At 36.0% G+C, this 20,916-nt stretch overlaps 1 protein-coding gene across 1 annotated transcript; it reads left to right on the top strand.

Moving 5' to 3' along the window:
* Nucleotides 1-7,272: 7,272 nt before the first annotated feature.
* On the top strand, nt 7,273-18,362 carry LOC109083295 (vasopressin V2 receptor-like). Its single transcript, XM_042750909.1, has 6 exons — nt 7,273-7,855; nt 12,186-12,553; nt 12,640-12,885; nt 13,505-13,651; nt 15,846-16,470; nt 17,917-18,362. The coding sequence occupies exons 2-6, from the start codon at nt 12,188-12,190 to the stop codon at nt 18,114-18,116; spliced, it is 1,584 nt and encodes a 527-aa protein (XP_042606843.1). The 5' UTR covers nt 7,273-7,855; nt 12,186-12,187; the 3' UTR covers nt 18,117-18,362.
* The last annotated feature ends 2,554 nt before the right edge of the window (nt 18,363-20,916 follow it).

Below are 20,916 nucleotides of genomic sequence, written 5' to 3'. Positions count from 1 at the left end.
GTCACTCTTGACAATCAATCTGGGTTTACTTTAGTCAAAATTAAACACTATTATCAAGATGAATTGGAAGTAGTCCTATTTCCTGCATTTGTCCATCAGTAGTACATTCGGCCACAGCCCTCATTATACAACTAGTAACAACTGTAGAGCCAGACTTTGATCTGTAATCTCAATGCTTATAATAGGATAGCTGACATGAAATACTTTTGGCATGTGACTGTATGACATGTTATACTTCTTATGAACCTATTTTAAGTATTTAAGCATTTAGGAGCATCATATTTGAGAGATTACTATAAAACAGTTTAATAATTGTTACACATGAAGGCAAAGGGAATAAAATTTGTGCAAATATTAACTTAAATATTGATGTTAATTTAATATGATATTTATAATTACTGTTTGGCTTCCCATATTAAATTGTATTAATATGTTTAGGACCATTTAAAGTGTAAAACAAAGCAAATAAAATAGGTCATGTGTCACTTTTCAATCATTTCCATAATGAATACGTTTTTTTCTTATTGTTCAGAATTGTTGTGGGATTTGGAATATATCTATTTAGATCTGTTGAAATGCTTATGCAGTCAAGAAATTAAACTGAGACATTCTCATTCAGCCTCATGATTAACAGTAAAACAGACCACAAGTGCACCATTCACCTTTTTTTTTCGTCACCTCCTTTCAGCATCTACCTTCCTCTGCAACAGAGCTCCCTTTCAGTCCTTTTTCCACCTTCTCTCACAAATAAATACAATCATCATCATCATCATCATCATAGTCGCTGCCATAAATTATTGAATGACGTAAACACACTCTCGGACATCCAAATAAGTGTAAATAAAAACACACAAATGAAACGGGCTTGTTAAAATCATTAGCCTGAGTCGGTGAAAAGCCCAGTAGTCCTTATAAAATGAATAAGACAGTTACTCAGCACTGCAGCGATTTCATTTCCTCAGCTGCTGGCAGGAAGGGCATCTGGCGTAAAACGTGCCAAATCAATTGTGCGGATCACTCTGCTGTGGTGACCCCTGATAAAGGGAATAAGCTGAAAGGGAGAGAGAGAGAGAGAGAGGGAGAGAGAGAGAGAGAGAGAGAGAGAGAGAGAGAGAGAGAGAGAGAGCTGTTGGTCTGCTTGCCTTTGCTGGTTAGTAATGTAAAATTACACTCTGTTTGAGATTCATCCTTTGATTCGAGAGATTTTGTTTGTACTTTTCTTTGTGTTTGCATGAGTGGTATGGTACAGGATCTGCAGTTATCTGTCAATTTAAGTTTTCCTACATATTCATCTGTCATCCCTTTCTACTCCTCCCAGGCTTTTGTTGCTTTTCTCTGTCTGTCTATCAAGGGAGGCTGGGCAGAAATGAGAAAGCTTTAGTTCAAAGCGAGGTTTTAAAGTGGATAAAGCCGCATTGCTGTCCTTGATCTGTGTTCTTTTTGCCTTTTGCCCCCCACCGAGTTAATGAGCGCAATCAGGACGACCCTTTGCTGAGCAGGAGAGCGCTTTTACACATATATGTATGTCTGCACGTGCATTCAGACACATATATATATCTGTATCTATGGATAAACACAGGGATCTAGGTTATTAGGCTGTGACTTATGGCAAGCAAATAATAAGTATGTTGTTGTGTGATATAATATGGTTTCCTGCAGTAGAGGACTCAGACAAGCTACAGTATAATATAATTCACAATCTCTTCTGATATTCATCACGTAAAGGGATGTTTCATCCAAAATTTTAATTCTGTCATCATTTACTCACTCTGTCTGTCATTTCAAATATGTATGACTTTTTTCTTTTTTGAAAAAAATCTTTTTTTTTTCTTTTTTTTTTTTTTTTTTAACACACAATGAGAGTTAAAGGGGTCCAGTGTTGTTTTAGATCCCATTTGCTTTTCATAGAATGGACAAAAATAGTTGAAACATTCCAGATATACTTATAAACGTGCTGATATTATAAAGATATAATATATAAGTAAATATGATTAGTATATTTATAAATTATATTTATCAGTTTTTAAGATATTGTGTATCCAGATTAATATCCAGAATAAACCAGACTGTGTTACACCAGCCTGTCTGAAAACCTGTGCTGACCAGCTGGCCCCCATCTTCACACAGATCTTCAACAGATCACTGGAGCTGTGCAAAGTCCCTTCATGCTTCAGATGCTTCATGCTCCACCATCATCCCCATCCCCATCCCAAAGAAACCCAAAATTACAGGACTAAATGACTGTGCCTCTAACGTCTGTGGTCATGAAGTCATTTGAAAAACTGGTGCTGGTCCACCTGAAGGACATTACTGGACCCTTGCTGGATCCTCTGCAGTTTACATACAGAGCAAACAGGTCTGTGGACGATGCAATATGGGACTGCATTATGTTCTGCAACACAAAGACCAGGGACTTATGTGAGGATCCAATTTGTGGACTTCATCTCGGCTTTTAACACTATCATCCCAAATCACCTCCTGCCCAAATTCACTCAGCTCTCCATGCCCACCTCCATCTTTCAGTGGATCGCTAGCTTCCTGACAGACAGGCAGCAGCTAGTAAAGCTGAGAAAATTCTCTTCCAGCACCTGGACCAAGAGCACTGGTGTCCCCCAGGGTTGCGTCCTCTCCCCACTGCTCTTCTCCCTCTACATGAATGACTGTACTTCAAAGGACCCCATGTCAAGCTCCTAAAGTTTGCAGACGACACTACACTCATCGGCCTCATTCAGGACAGTGACGATTCTGCTTTCAGACAGGAGGTTAAAGAGCTGGCTGTCTGGTGCAGTCTTAACAACCTGGAACTTAACATGCTCAAAACTGTGGAGATGATCATAGACTTCAGGAGAAACCCCTCTGCACTCCCCCCAATCACAATCATTGACAGCACTGTAATGACATTTAAGGTTCCTGGGCAACACTATTTCTCTGGACTTGAAGTGGGACAATCACATTGACTCCATTGTGAAAAAGGCCCAGCAGAGGTTGTACTTCCTTCGCCACCTCCTGCTACATCACTGAATCTTTCCTCTGCACTTCTATAACTGTCTGGTTCAGCTCAAGACTACATCGGATAGTCCGGACTGCTGAGTGAATCATTGGTACAACCCTCCCTAAACTCTAGATGGTGCAGGCTGATGGGTTGTTAATAGGGCTGGGTTTTGACACAAATTTCACGAGTCAGTTCGATTCTCATTCACAAGCTTGCGATTCATTTCGATTACATTAACATTTAATCATTTAGCAGACGCTTTTATCCAAAGCGACTTACAAATGAGAACAATAGAAGCAATCAGACCAACGAGAGAACAACAACAGTATACAAGTGCCATGACAAGTCCCAGTTAGTCTAGCACAGAACTCATAATAAACTCATAATAAAGTTACAATTACATAATACTTCTACTTCAGTTCGTATTTTAATGGTGGCTGTCATAAAACTTGATGGATTTATTCAAACATAAATTAAACATTGAAGAACAGTAAAATGTATAATGAATGTTATATGGTGCATATATTTAGCAAAACGCCCCTCTCTAAAGTTTATTTTTCTATCTGACTAATGAGTTTATGGTCACCAAATATGTTTTTCTGAGATAAATTATGTGACATTGTTTACGAGCCGTTATATTGACGTCTTTGCACGGCTGAAACACTGATTGAGAGATTACATAAAACAGGATACGGCTTGTAAAGTTGCCTTTCAATGTTCCGTCCATTTACTGAAAATAGGCTAGACTAATCGATTCTTGGGATTTAAGAATCAATATTGTTCTGTAAAAATGATAATCAATTAATATCGAGATATCTATATTTTTCACCTAGCCCTAGTTATTAATGTAGCAGATGACATTCAGAGAGTTAAATGACTTGGCACAAGCTGATTGGTTCATGCTGCATATGCAGCCAATGAGCTTAATGTCTTGCATTTATATGGCTGGCTAGCATTCACTAGAGATTCCTGCAGCGCACTTTCAGAGTTTCTCTGAAACCCTCCACCTTCCCCATCTCCACCTGTATAGATCTGCTATGGGTTATTTTATATATTATTTGTGCAGCAGCAGTATGTCTTAAATACTCATGGCTTCGTATTGCTGTATCCATTGGCAGAAGCAAGTTCTTGTACTTGCTTGCAGCAGCAGTAATCTAAAACTACAGTAATAACCAACAGCAGCAGCAATTCAGCAGCAGCAGCAGCATAGCAGATCTATTCCGCCAAGATACCAAATACATTAACATTGTCATATCCATCATCATGCTAAAATCTTCTGAGAGTTGTCATGATTAAACTGTACTTATCCAGAGTGAGGAAAATGGCTGGCAAAATCACTCTGGACCCTTCACATCCAGCACACTCCCTCTTTGAACTGTTGCCATCTGGTCGGCGCTACAGAGCCCTGCGCACCAGAATGGCCAGGCACAGGAACAGTTTCTTCCCTCAGGCATTCCATCTCAGGAACACTTGACAATAACTGTGGAACACACAACACTATTTATACACTTACTGTACTTATTTATCTAACACACATACTTAGTTTACATTTCACATAAAATACCTTTACATAAGAAACTGTCTATTGTAATATACCTGTACATAGAATTGTCAATCTGTATATTGTTATTCCCTATTTACTTGTTCTATTTTTATTCTTTTATTATCTGTGATTTTGTCCTGTTACTGTAATTCTGTTGCACTGTGGAAGCTTCTGTCACGCAAAACAAATTCCTCATATATGTAAAAAGGAAAATAAAGCTCATTCTGATTCTGATTTTTATCCATAAAATGACAGTCAAAGGGCTGTAATGTTGTTTTAGACCCTTCTGTTCTTCACTGAATGGATTAAAATGGTTAAAAATTTAAATTATTTTTTGGCAACCCTGACTAAAATACTACACTATTTAGCTGAAAGCATAATCACATAAAGCTAAATAATTATTAAATGAACAAACAGAAGCAACAACAGCCCACCAACTTATTTTGTAAATGCATAGTATTCATATATTTTCTATATTTTTTATGTTATGGCTTACATTCGATGCATTATCGAATGAATTCTAAATGTTATAGAATGTTAACAAATTGAACGTTTTAACTTTCTGATTTCGACTTGGACTGCATTACTTGCTCTGGTTTTGTTTTCCATCTGTTTAACTTTACCATTCACAAAACAGATTCCTGAAATCTTAACGTTTATTTTTTAATTTTTAGTGTTTATGTATACTGGACAAAAAAGAAAAATGAAACTTTTATGTTTTAAATAAAAAAAAAAACATATATATTACAGTGTAGTACCAAACAAAAAACAAAATAATATACAAAAATAAATATATATATTTGTGAGAACTAATAATAGGTTTATTTAACCTATTTATGATGCAACTTGCAATATGGACGGACAAGCACCATTTCTAAGGTTAAATTTCAAACTTAGAGCAGTCAATAACTTCAGGTCTTTTGTCTAAACTTGTTGATTCAGTGCCGCTCTCATCTCACCAGAGAGCCCAGGAGAAATGACTTGTACTAGTATTTTATGTCTTTTCACATGAGACCTCACATTGATTTTACTGCTTGTCTGTTTAGCGTTGTCTCCTTGCATTCCCCTTGTATAGCCTCCAGAGCCTCCACACAAAAGCCTCACATACTTAACCTCTCCCTCTTCTTTGAGAGAGGTCTGAAAATCACTGGATTATGGAGCAGGAGCTTCCAAAGAGATCTGAGACCAGGTGTTGACCCCGAGTCATCGCGGTCAACAGTCACACGCAAATAACCACAAAAATCCTGCACATCTGTTGTCAACCCAAATATCATGAAGGTATAAATGCATTAATTATTAAGAAACTATGGGAGCATTCTCAGAACTTCGGCTAGCATTCTGGAAAGGTTCTCTTAAAGTTATAAACAAACATAACTTCTAGTTACGTTAATATAATGTTTGTTCAGAGTTATCAAGTGTGTAATAAAAATCTCTAAACAGTAGCACAGAAACATTATTTATACATCTTTCATGGAATGTTTCTCTGAAACATTTTAGTTAGATGTTCATCTAACATTTTTAACGTTAATACTTACTGGTTTCAGAGAACATTCAAAAGTAACGTTCCATTAATGTTGTGTTCTCACTTACATTCGCATAACAATTTATATATATATTATTTATATTTCATAACTTTATGAGAATGTTAGCAAAACATATTTTTGTACGCTGGGGAATCTGTTCTTTCTGGCAGAAACATGTTAAAACCACACGCCTGATCTTGTGAGGGACTGTTTGTTAAATTTTTTGTCTTTCAGCACTTTTATTATGAAGAAGCCTGCCGATGATACACTTGTGTGTTCATTGCCAAACAAATGCTCTGTTAGAAGAAAAACAGCTGTCTTTTTAATTGCTGGCCCCAGAAGAAGGTCTGAATCTATAGAAAGCCATATGAGGTCATTGAGATGTGGAACTGCTCTGATCTGGCCCTCATTCCTGTCCAACAGGGCCCTGGAAATGTTCCCTTCAATAAATCAGCTGATGATGGGAAATGACTGCAGCCTGCTCCATGTCTGCTTGATTTGTGCTGCAAATGCATTCTGCCTCCGAGATATTTGTCCAAATCCACAACAATAGGAGAGTCTCAAGAGACAGAATGTATTTGAGTGCAGTGTGTTCAGAAGAAGTACTGTGCAACAGTTTGAGTTACTGACCACTTTGGGAATATTTCTAAGCCATCATGCACATACCTGTTTAAATCAAAAGGCTGATATTACCAAATTAAATTAAATAAATAAATATAAATAAACAACATAAAACTTATGTAAAACAACAAAACACAAAAGAACAAATTAAACATATTCTCGTAGCTTCATAAAACTTCGGTTGAACCACTGATGTCACAAGGACTATTTTAACGATGTCCTAACTACCTTTCTGGGCATTGAACATTTCGGTTGTGTTGCTGTCTATGCAGGGTCAGAAAACTCTTGGATTTCATCAAAAATATCTGAACTATCCCTTTAATGTTATTTTATAATTTTATCAAATCAAAGAACATTTTAATGACTATCTCTAGTTTCAACCAAAATGGAAATGTGTTTGCTGTGACTTGTTTTGTCCAACCCAGGGAATACAAATCAGAAAATCATTTGCAAATAGCTGAAGGCAAAGGCATTTCACAATTTACACACAATGTGCATTGTGTGAATGTCAAGCTGGCATCTTATTAGTCCAACAAACTAAAACAACTGCCAAGAAGTGCAGTCACACCCAGGGCAGCTTAATGTAAATATGGAAGCAAATATTGACACAGATCACCGGTCTGAACAGTGTCACTAGCACAAACTGTGACAAAGAGCTTCTCCTATATCTGTTCTCTGTGTCACAGTGGAGATGAATGTATAAGAACACCTCGCTTTACTGGCTCCTCCCCTCATCTAACAACACATGAGACCTGAGAAAAGGAGAGAAGGGAGGGAGTGAGGGGAAGAGAGAGGGTGAGAGAATGTAAGAGATATGTTGTTTATACTGAGCCCGGCTCAAATTCAGCACCATCAGTGCACCGGTGCTCACATAATGTGGGAAATTAAAGCTCAGACACGTAGAGTCTCAGGAACGGCGGGACATTTCTTGGAATAAATTGCATGCCGCTATCCAGTGGATGCATAAAGAATAGAAGCTCTGAATTCTGTGAACATGAACTTAGGTGAAAGCTTCAAAAGTAAAGCTTTACAAGTTCATATGGGGTGGTGAGATCTTCATCAGCACAGCAGCTCTTATGTCAACTAACCATCACAGACCACAACTGCAGCTTTGAAGAACTGAATGCGGCTCCTCACAAAACACATGGGTTATCGTTGCTGATTCAAGAAAACAGAGTAAGTTTTTTTTTTTTTTTTTAAATAAAATGCATCTACACTGCAAAAATTCATTTTTTCTTTTTTAGTTTGTTTTGCAAAATGCAAAATATTGACTTGTTTCAGATCATATATCTGTAATTTATATTGAATACCTTTACCCCACTGGCATTTTTCCCCCCAATTAAGCATACATATAACAAAATCAAGGTTTACATTTACAGTTCAATAAATTAATAATTAATAAAAACATAAAAAGAAATCTTGTTGTAAGGGTGTATGTTTGAGATATGAAAAATGTATCTAATATTAAAGTGTAATTCTAAAAAAAAGACCATTTCCAAAGTTATTTAATGTTAGAATAAGAAAGAATTCAGTGTTAGTAATGCATATGCATGCCACACTGACAGGTCTGTAGTTTTCCTGCGCTGGGCTGTTATTTGATTTTTTTTCTTCTCTCCAGAGCTCAAAGGGAACAAGAAAAGTCACATTGAACTATATTGAATTGTTAATAACTTGTTATAATAAAGAAAAAAAAATCTTCTATTTGATTCATGTGTTTTAGTGTAACAGAATAAAGCTACTATTATAGTATTAAGCATGTACCGACGGAGCTGAGTTGAGCATGAAAGCTGAACTGAATAATTGTTGTCTGTTTTGTCGAAAATACGGGCTGTCGCCATGAAATACCTGTGAGAATTTGATGTATTGCAATATGACATGATATACTAAAATATAAAAAAAATATACAGTATATATATTTCAGTACTTATTTTACATGTTTTATAAATATTTGCTGTTTTAATGATACATTAACTCACATTATTTGAGATGCTACGTGGAATGTATATTTGTTTATACCTACATAAATCCCACAAACACAATAAAAACAAAAACTGCATGTCTATTTCTAGTTTTGACTTCTGCAAAAAGCAAGAGTCTCTTACTTTTTTTACTGTAAGAGGCCATGAGGATCACTGTTTTGGTTCATTTGTGTAGCTCTTGAGTCAGTGAAGGTGAGATTAAGTATTAAAGAATAAAAGAAGATGAAACAGAGAAATAAAGAAGTCAAAGGTCATGTACTATTTTTATTTTATCATGGCATATTAATATAGTTCTTATGGTTTCTGTCAACTTTTTGAAAACTTTCATCGTGCAGGAGGTTCCTCAAGATGATTTCAGGTCTTTGAATTTGGAAGTTAATGTTCTTATCAGGGGTGAGAAGCTGTTGAAATCCAAAAGGGAGGTTTTGGACACATGCTGACGCAATATTTTAGTGTGCAATTGATTAAATTAATAAGGTGATGAATACTGTAATACTATGAAACAGGGCAGGCTTCCATGACCTGGAAAATTAATTTGTAATTGCATAAGCCATTGGAGGACAAAACTAATGAAAAGTATTTTGGAAAGAAATTTAATTTTTAATGACGCACTCAACTATTATGCAACCTGACCAGTTTTATAGATGCTCACCATCTTGAGCAATTATTAGAATCTACATTCTGGGCATTCAACCGGCAGTCCAATTCAATTCCTCTTCCATTCACTTAACATTTAAATTGTCAAACGTCAAAACTACCTTATTATATTTTACGGAAAAACAATAGCTAAAAACAAAAGGGAAACAAAAGGTTAGCTGATTTCATTAATCTTTCAAAACTCAGACACACGTGTGTAAATGAAAAAAAAAAAAGTCTTAAAATACATTAAAATATAATGGGAAATATTTTAATTCCAGACTCTTTGAAGTGCAAAAGTACATTGATTCCCTCCAAAATCGTTTTTTCCCCCTCATTTTTAAAATAAATACGTTAAACTTTTATGTCCCATTTAAAGGATGCAAATCCCATTGTTATAAATTATCTACTATTACACTGATCATAACGCTGATCAAAGTACAAAATTATATATAATTTTTTTTTTTGACAAACATTGCAAACCTAATATTAATTCCATGCTCAAATAATAGTTAGTTTGACCTCCACACTTCATTTCAATGAGCATTTTCAAGAAACCTTTCCAATAGCATAAACCAGACTTATATTTCATGGCCAATAATACTGAAGCAACCCGAGGTGATTTGTCCTTTGTTGTCTATCCATGTTTAAAACACTTTCAAAAATTATGCATAAAAAGCAGCTTGCAAAAGCAAAGTGCTTTTTCTGTATCATCAGCTATATTTAGTCTAAGCCAACATTTCGGCTGCACCACATTAGTGGATTCCTCAGAGGGAAAGGGATTCAGGGAAAGGTAGAAAATGACAAAGCAAGGGTAAACTGAACAGCTCATGCATCAGCTGCTTCAGAGAATGACCTCAAACACTGCTGTGACAGGGACACTCGCTTTTATTTATGACTGGACCTGGAAAGCCACAGCAAAAGGCATTTTAAAAAACTCATTCTGTAAAAAGCAAGAGTTTCACAATCTTACAATTTATATTTGCTGAAAAAGAATTAAATAGAGTTCTTGGGTATTAATTATGAGGTGTCATAAATGGCTTTGATCAAACAATTACACAAAGATATATTCTGTTATCAATCAAAGTTAAGAAAACTAAAGGTTAAGAAGTATTGTATATATTAACACCAAAGCCCAGATAATTACACAGAGATACATACTGCTCACATTCAGTGTAAAGAAACCTCATTGATTTAAGATGAGGTGATTGTGGGAAACAATGGTCTTTCAGTAAGTGAGGGATTGAATTAGAAACATAAAGGAAGGGAGACAAAATGCAGAAACAATTGGAAATGTAGAGTCAAAGACATGAAAAAGTGATGGACAGCCAGAAACTGTATAATATAATAGGCTCTGTTTTGGGATAGGACTATGATATATGATTCATTTCACCAGTATAATGAAATGAATGAACAAGAATTAGATAGCAAGTATCAAGGTTTAGCCAGTCCATAATGAAATGAATCACCATTGTGTCTTTGTTCCACACTATAAAAACCTGTCAGAAATGTGTGTATGTGTGTATATATATATATGTGTGTGTGAGTGTGTCTACTACTAAGTTTGTACTTGAACAGGGGGCTTTTTCACTTACAAAAAATTTAATATTCATATACAATTTCATATTAAAATCAAATTAATTGTACAATCTAATAAAATCCTGTTTAATCTTATTTAATAAATAAATTAAAATTTTTTTGTTCATATTTGGTCAGATAACTTAGTTAAACAGTTAACTGGTTTCACTGTAATATTTTACATTATTTTTTCATTAAAATTACAAACATTTTTAGAACAGGGAGCTGCTGCTGTAAAAGAAGCACCGGATAAATCACTTTGGATACATTTGTCCGAAAAATGTATAATTAGTTGCCATTTTTAATATGTTGGGTCAAGTATCATTGGATAAGGAAGATGACATCAGTTTCACAAAACAGCATAATGCCTGCAATAAGTCAATTTCAATTTAACACAGCATTTCTTACTCTCATTGCATTGGTATGTAAGACCTTTTCTAGTTATTTCTCTTTTGTGTGTTCTCGTCCCATGCCCTGTACCCCACCTCCTCTCTGTTTATTTAACCCAACGTTCCATGCTACTCATGCTACGGCCCATTCTTTCTCAAACTATCAGTCTAATTTTTGCAACTTATATTTTTATTTGTACTATTTATTTGCATAGTTAAGAAAATAAACCACATTTTATTGGGATCAAGGAGCAGTTGATAACAGACAGAGAGAGGAAGCGGTAGAGAATGGGGTAAAGGAATGGGCAACAGAAATACAGAGGGAGGAGGAAGGAGGAGGACTGAGTCAATTGTGGATGAGAGAGATACTAAAGGGAAGCAAATGTGATGGACTAAGCTGGGTAGGATAGTAGGAGTCATACCAAGTCAGGGAAAATTTAGAAAAGAAAACAAAAAGAGAGGACTTGACCGATGCATTTTGGGGGAAAAAACTGCAGCCATAGGGAATTGAAGAGGGGAAGAGGAAGCAGATTTGTTTGCTTGCTTTTTGTGTGTCTGAAATTGCTAAACAGAGTGGCAAGAGTTCAAATCATAAAACAAGATTAATGATGAGAGTTTCAATGCAATGTGCATTGGCCATGTTACACTAAAGGTCAAAAGTTTATTATAATTGTGATTTTTAATTGTTTTTGAAAGTCACAATTGTTGCATTTATTTGATCAAAAATACAGCAAAAACTGTAATATTGCAAACCAGTATAACAATTTAAATAAACTGTTTACTATTTTAATATATTTTAAAAAGTGATTTATTCATGTGATGGCAAAGCCATTTTTTGTCTCAAGGGTCCTTCAGAAGTTGTTCCAATATGCTGATTCTCATCTTTTCTCACATTTTTGTGACAATCATGCTTCTTTCTTGCAGGCATGGAGACCTTCTCAGAGGAGGCAGGTTGGAAAGGATCCCTCCATGCAACCGTTGCATGGCCTAACTTCTCCTCCTCGTTTTCTGAGCATACTGGACTCAACAGTACTTTCAAAGGAGGCTCATACTTCTGGTTGGTGTCTCAAAACAACTCAATAAACCCCACTAAGATGCCCGGTTCTGTCAGGGTGCGGGACATATCTCTGGCTAAAGCTGAGATTGGAGTTCTGGGTCTGGTTCTAGCTCTCACAACACTAGGGAACAGTTTTGTACTGTGGGTTCTGCTGAGGCGGCGCAAATACAACGCACCCATGCACCTATTTATGGTAAATCTGTGTGTTGCAGATCTTGTGGTGGCGTTTTTTCAGGTGAACTTAACTCCAATCCAAAGATTAGAATATCATCTTTCAACTTACAAGTCAACAGCAAAAAACAAAAAACTAATGTTTTGCAGGTGCTCCCGCAGCTAGTATGGGATATCACAGAGAGATTTCAAGGTCCAGATGTGCTGTGCCGCTCAGTCAAATATCTGCAGATTGTGGGAATGTTTGCATCCTCTTACATGATTGTTGCTATGACAGTGGACCGCCATAATGCCATTTGCTGCCCCCTGCAGGCTTACAAAGGAGGGGCAGTTTCACGCTGGAATACACCCATCATGGTAGCCTGGGGTCTAGCCCTTGTTCTCAGTGTGCCACAGGTACTAGTTGTAAATACAATGTACATTTTACTACACTTAGACTGTTAGGAAGTATGAGTCAGTGAATATACATTTTTAAAGAAACAGATCACCCAAAAATGAAAATTTGCTGAAAGTGAATGGGTGCCGTCAGAATGAGAGTGAAAACTGATAAAAGCTGATAAAAATCAATAAGACTCCAGTCCATTTAGTAACATCCAACAGTCAAAAGCTGTGTGTTTGTAATAAATAAATCCATCATTAACACATTTCAACTTTAGCCAATAATCCATAAAATTGCTTGTTTGCTTTTTCTTCACAAGACGATAACTGAATGACTGAAGTCGTGTCAATTACTTGTGGATTACTGTTTTTTTTTTTTAATCAGCTGTTTGGAATCTTATTCTGATGGCACCCATTCACTACAGAGGATCTACTGGAGATAATGTAATGCTTAATTTCTAAAACCTTTTCAATAGAATGAACAAATGTATTTAAATCTGACTGTGAAAAAGCAATCTGCCATTAATTGCTCCCCATCAAAGTCATTCCAAACCTATATGCTGCTATTTATTCCATGAAACACAAAAGGAAATATTCTGAAATATTTGACATTTTCCCAATGCTGTTTTCCCTACAGGTGTTTATTTTCTCCAGGTCAGAGGTCTCTCCAGGGGTGTTTGAGTGCTGGGGGAAATTTGCTGAGCCTTGGGGGCTAAAAGCGTATGTCACCTGGATGACTATAGCTGTGTTTCTGCTTCCTACCTTTATTATCACCGTTTGTCAGGTACTCCTGGTGTCTGTACACTCCACTTGTGTCTGTAATCCCAGTTTCCTTGCCACCTTATAAAAAAAAATACATAATACATTAACACATTAGTTAAGGATTACCACTAGTGGTTGCAATTTAAAAGTAAATAATTCATGTTATTTACTATAGTTTTTTTTATATTAGATCAACATACACTCTTTCATCAAGATAATCTTCACAAATAAACAGAAAGTTTATGAATTTTAAAGCCTAAATACAATCACCAGAAGTAAAAGTTAGGCTATATATGAACAATGGTTGCATATCTTCAACGTCATCAACATTAAGCTTCTGACTCTTTCAATCTTAATTAAAAAGTTCGAGTTGAGTATAAACACAACGAGGCTGTGAAAGTGGACTGAGTAGATACAGTTTGGTGTGATGTTTAATGTCCCCGAAAACCTCTGTTGTCCCATTTAGCCAACTGTTAGCAAATGCCTTTTTGAAGACACATAAAAGCTTTTAAAAACAACAAGTGGGATACTGCTGATGTATTTTGTGTCATAGAATAAAACACTGAAACACCCTGAGCTTGTGTTAACCACCAAACTCAGGCATTTAACCCACTTAAAAAACCCACTTACTTCAGGACAATGGAAACGGAAGTGCAAAAATGCTAACTCGTTTCCATGTTTAAGGACTCATTCCTGCAGTACTACTGAAATGTCTCAGATGATCTGCAAAAAGGACTTTTGTTTTCTTGAGATAAAACATGATATTCTGGGGTGACAATCATTTGAGAGGAGGCGGATCTCCTGACATGCATCATAATGCTTGTCTGGTGAGATTATGCTCTTTGACCTGGCCAAGGGGTTTTGGTCAGTTAAATCTCTATTTCAGGAGAGGAATTCTCTAATGTGCAGATCTTTCCTTCCACCAGCTGATACAGTTCCCAGGAAGAGTACACTGTGCATAAACCAAACCTAAAACTGCTTCCCACTGAGTATGGACAATGTGTCTTTGGCAAAAAATCTTTTATAAACATTTTGCAATAATCTTCTCAAGGCTGGTCTGACCATTAAGCACCTGCATAGTAATCTTTCCAAGCTAATGTCTTACTGACATGAAAAAATGTTCTGCATTCATACATCAAACAATTCCTACAAAGCTCCACAAAAACTGCAATGATGAACAAATCTCTTACATTATGAACCTACACGTGTAATGCTGCTTTTTGCCGTTGACCTGCAGATTGCTTTTGACATCTTGTGAATGTTTGTACAAATTATGATGTTTCACTTGCAGTTAATATTTCATAGGCTACTTGAGTATCACTGGTGATTCAGTTCATGCAAAGCTTTTAAATTACTTCTGTTAAAGGTCCCATATGGGTTTGGTTTATAAACTAGATTTCCATTAAGAGAGGCTTTTTTTTAAATAAACAAATGCTAGAGATTAGAAAACAGTGATTCAACACTGCACATGATGGATATCTTCCTTATGTAACACACCTGATTCAGTTAATTGGCTCTTTGATAGATGCTCAATGTTCTAAATTTGGAGAAAATACAGAACTAAAACCCGTTGTGCGTGCATAAAGTAGCGCCCTATTGCTTGAGAATTAATCATGTTTTTCAAACAAATAATGAAAGCAAATTAATTGTTCGTTTTCATGCTAGGCTAGCTTGTTCGTCAAAAGTCTTTTGCTTACAAGCAAATACCTGTCGAGCACGGGTTTTGAAGAAGAATTGAATTGGTTGGACCTACTAAACCAACGCAAATGAATTAGTGTTTAAAATCTGAACAAGACTCGACATTGAAGTCATTTAGTTTGCGAACGAATGAACGAATAAGGATCTTCTGACTGACTCTTCGAGTTGGTTGTTAAGGCTGCATGTCCAGAGGTTGACATAAAGATAAATAATAAATGGTTTTATACAAATACGTTACCTTGCATGAATGATTCAGTGAATCTCTCAATACAAAAACAAACAACCTGCAGACACGAATGAGTAAACCAATCTAAGTGAATCTTTTCAGTGAACCAATTCAAAAGATTCGAGTCACCGACAAGATCCCCACTACTAACAGAACAGAATGAAGCTTTTACAATGTAAAATGGAAAGCAATGGGTTAACATAGGCCTATTTAACACATTTAATTCATCTTAATGTATCACTGTGTTCACTATATAACAGCCCTATTATTTATTTATATATTTTGTCTCTAGGTACGAATATTCAAAGAGATCCATGACAACATCTACCTGAAATCAGAACATGTGGTTTATGCTGACATGAAGAAGAACCTGGTCTTTTTTCACTTTCCCTTCTTCAAAAAACGGGCCAGCACAGTCCGAGAGAGAGCAAAACGCTCACAAAAGACAAGAGAAGCAAGGGAACTTCATAGAAAGAATACCAACAGTGACTCGTCTCATTCTCACACCTGCAACTCTGAGGATGCACCAGAGCCGGACTGTTGTGACCAATCTTGTCAGGATGGCAACAGTCCCAATGACCTGGCCCCACAGACTCACAGTTCATCCCCTGATGTGCTGCCTCACATTCAGACTCACCCTCACACCCTCTGGAGTAACTCTGCTGCTGTCCAGACACTACATGGGAAGTCTGTTCCTCACAGGAATGCTTACAACACCACAGCTGAGTACTCCAATGCTTCTTCAAACCCCTCTTTCCCACCTTACCCCCTCCATCCACCTCTTACAGGTGTGTCGAAAGCTATGTCTAAAACAGTGAGGATGACTCTGGTCATTGTGCTCGTCTACACCTTGTGCTGGTCACCCTTCTTCACTGTACAGCTGTGGGCTGCCTGGGACCCCAACCCCCCTGACCAAGGTGAGAAACTAAAGCAGTCCTCACAAGAACGATACAGCATAGCCATTTTTGGAGATAAAAAGCATGAGGTACAATTCAATGACGACATTTGGCTGTTCAATAAGGGTATTATTAATTCCTTTACAAGAGGACTGACTCATTGTGGAAGTGCTTTGGAATGGTTGCAAATTATCCAGAAAATGTGTAGTCCATCAATGCAATGAGTCAGGTTGGTGTTTACTACAAGAAATGTCCTGCAAATGCCCTCCATCTCTCTCCTTGCTCAATGCCACCCCCCCCACCCCATTAGACACATGCATATTTAAAGGCTATTTCTTCACACCAATAAATAACCTATTTTCATCCCCTGCTGCTCTTTTATCACTAACCAGATGCTGATATCTCTCACTACAGACCACTGAGAGCTGCTAACACACACATCTGTGCTCTTACTCCAGCTGCTTTTGATTTGTTTCAGCTGTTTTCTTGCAATCAAATGGGCAACATATTGCCATTGATTGAACAGTTGAATGGCATATAAACTGTTTAGTGTAAGAGATTTTCTTAATGCATTTCCAACAATGGAAACTTAAATTACAACTTAAATTCATTCATTACAAAACCCCCCATTAAAACATAAATCACAATATTTCCTAAACAAATTTAAAACATAATTTAAAATTAATATTAAAGAAGTCTCTTATGCTGTACAGTAAAATGCAGTAAAAACATTGATATTGTAAAATATTATTACAAATTGAAATAACTGTTTTCTATTTTAATATATTTTAAAATGTTATTTATTCTTGTGACAGCAAAGCAGTTTTGTTTGTTTGTTTGTTTGTTTTTTGAGGCAGTGTATCACTACTGTAAATAATGCTAAAAGTGACAGATGATTAAGATTATTATACAGCATTTCCTATCATACAGCATTTCGTATTGCTGGTTCAGTCAATAATTCAGAGAATAGTATAAATGTATATTATAATTTAAATAGTATAAATGTTTAGTCATTGAGTGTGGCCCCAGGCTCACAATTTTCAGAAAAACACCCCATGAATAATGTATACACAATGCTGGGGAGTATAGGTACATGCAACAGAATTACATCATTTAAATACAAAATTAATGTAACTGTAATCTGTTACAGTATCATTATTAAAGACCCGATAATTTTGAATGAACATTCAATTAATATTACTGGAACATAACATTAAAAGAACCCTGCCAGAACATTAGCCAAAATTCTAAAAACGTTCCCTGCTAGCTTGGCGAGCATTTGCGAAAGTATACGGTTTTAGTCGAGTTTTGACATTTCTCTTAGATCAGCACATCTCAAGGAGTCACTGTCTCTAATGTGGTTTATATTAGTAGTAACCCTTAAATAAGGACAATAACTTGACCTCTACAATAACTGACTTGAACTTGATTTGACTTTCTCTTCCTCCCTCCCTCCCTCATTCTCAGGAGTGGCTTTCACTATCCTGATGCTGTTAGCCAGTCTGAACTCCTGTACAAACCCATGGATCTACACAGCCTTTTCCAGCAGCGTGTCCGGTGAACTTCTCGCTCTGCTGCGCTGTCGGCCAAAGCTGCCCCACAGGAGCTCAATGCACGACCACTCCAGTGACATAAACACCTCCACTACCAAGGACAACCAGTACTGACCCCTACAGAATAAATGAAAATTGAGTGTCAGCAGAGACAGGGATTTATGCGGATGTATCTGTCCTATGCATGTGGAAGACATGTTGTCATGAGATATTGCCACATCTTCTATACAGAGTATCTGATGATGTCACTTTAACCAAGTGAACTGTGAAGAGTGGCTTATTAATGACCAAACAGGACCAATTTACAACATAAATTTGAGGATTTTTTTGCAAAAATAGACCTCTTGAGTATGAGACTTATACTTTCTCACCAATCAAGAAAAAGAAACAACCACTGTAATAACTGTCATAATAAATGTAATTAAATTGAAATAATTTATTAAACACATATATCATCTAAGTATTAGCCACAATTGTGTGTGAGATGGAGATAAACGTCTTAACTGCAGAGGAAGAAGAGATCAAGGCCTTAACCCCACAGCCAGCTATTTCATCCCATTTATCAGTCTTTCTGCCGTAAGTCTTCTTCAGATTCATAGCTTTCATGATAAGGACTGAGGAAGAACATGAATTATGTGATTCATGCATGGACAATACATCCAGGGGACAGTTCAAATCCATGTCAAACCGAAGAATCCAGGACTAAAAATGGACAAATATCTGAAAAATGCCTTTTGTACACATGCAGTACATAAGGTAGAGGTATAAAACTGAACATATTTTGAAGAATTTGTTTTTTTAATGAGGCACAGAGAATAAGGCTGAGGAAATAATAATGGTTTTATTTAGTGAAACACCAGCAGTGTGCAAAGCAGCAACAGTTCCTCAATAACAGTCAGATTATATATAAAGCACTTAAAAGCTTGTTTAAAGTTGTGTGAGAATAAAAATAATTAATAATGAATATGAGATGGTAAAATGGTAAAGGAAGATAAATTAAAATGACATCAGGTTATACAGTGCCTTCCATTTAACTGATGTACAGTATAAGTATACAGATCCTGTCATCTGATACTCTGTAAAAATTGTTTTCTTAATCAGTATTTTTGCTTAAAATAAGAACAAATAAATTTCTGGTTGGTTGGAAACCACTAAAAAGGCATATCCTGCAAATCAATTAAATTTATCTTCTTTTAAGAATGGCTAAATATTGTTGCTAAAAGCAAGAGGAAAGGACTGATGTTTATTTATTTTTTTGTAGCAGTATCTGATTTGACACACTGTACATATATAAAGGCTTAGATTAAATGAAAACACAAGATATAATGTAAATAAGTAAAATAATAATAATACAAAAATAATCTAAATATATTTATTTGGCATTTTAAAGAGAAAATGTCTTTGTCAAATCCTTGTGATATAGTCCAGAAACAAAAAATAAAGAATCACATAAACAAATTCAAGGTTGAAAGTTGGGTCTCTTGAAAGGAATAGTTCACTTTCAAAATGAAAATTCGGTCATCGTTTACTCACCCCCAACTTGTTCCAAACCTGTATGAGTTTCTTTCTTCTGTTGAACACAAAAGATATTTTGAAAAATGTTGGGATCTGAACAGTTGATGAGCACCATTGACTTCCATAGTATTTTTTTTTTCTACAGTCGAAGTGTAGGAAAGGAAATGTTTACCCAAAAATGAAAATTTACTGAAAATTGACTCACCCTTGGGCCATGCAAGATGTAGAAGATTTGTTTCTGTATCAGAACAGATTTGGAGAATTAGCAAGAATTAGAATTAACAAGTGAAGCATTTAGCATTCATCACTTGCTCACCAGTGGGCCCTTAACAGGGAATAGGTGCCATCAGAATGAGAGTTAAAAACAGCACAAATAATCCACATGATTCCAGTCCATTAATGTCTTGTGAAATGAAAAGCTGTGTGTAACAAACAAATCCATCATTAGGAACTTGAAGATGAGCCCATAATCCATAATAAAACTTCCTTTGTATCAAAATCCACAAACATAACTCTTTCGGACTGTTTTCGCTTTGCTTGATGCGTGCTTAGTTCTCTCCTGATTAAGACAAGACGACTTTCTCCAGTGGAGAAAGCAAGATTATGAATGGAGGAATTGAATTTTAAGTTAAAAACATCATGCTTTATTTGTTTATTACAAATGTGCAGCTTTTTCACTTCACAAGACTTTAAATAATGGACCGGAGTCATGTTGATCGCTTATGGATTATTGTGATGTTTTTATCAGCTCTTTTGACTCTCATTCTGATGGCACCCATTCACTGTAGTGATCTAATGGCTAAATTTCTTCAAATCTGTTCGGATAAAGAAATGAACTTTATCAGATGCAGAATACATTTTCAACAAATTCTTGGGTGAATTAATCCTATTAAAATACTGTAATCCTGTTGCTAGGGCCAATTGTTTTGTATACTGATACTTATTTATTTGGCCAGTTACATGCTGTAATTATTGTAATATTTTTTAGATTTATTTTATTTTTTGCAAAGCTATGCATTGCCAATTTTTGCATAATGACAAAAAAGTGCTGTAAAAACTTACAAAAACCTGTAAAAACAGACAATTCGTACTAAAGCAAAATGTTTACTTCATGGAGAGATAGTAATTGGAACCTTCTGTGTTCACTTGCAAAACCAAAAATATGCCCTAAAAAGGGTATCCATCTCTCTGACATCACCATACGCATGTCTATTTGGATTCCAGATTATACATAGAATCCTTTTAGGTCAGTTTTCTCTGAGAACAGGAAACACAATGAAGACCATTATTAAACTAATGTGAACTGGCGGGTGAGCTTTATCAAACACGGTTTACGTGGCAAAAAAAAAAAAAAAAGTACATCCGTTTTGAAGTGCAAACCTTAAAGCCAGGGTCATGT

Source organism: Cyprinus carpio, chromosome B23, assembly GCF_018340385.1.
Source record: "Cyprinus carpio isolate SPL01 chromosome B23, ASM1834038v1, whole genome shotgun sequence".
In the NCBI taxonomy this organism is placed as follows: domain Eukaryota; kingdom Metazoa; phylum Chordata; class Actinopteri; order Cypriniformes; family Cyprinidae; genus Cyprinus; species Cyprinus carpio.
Note: the sequence above shows the minus strand (reverse complement) of the source record. Positions and strands in the feature narration are given on the sequence as shown.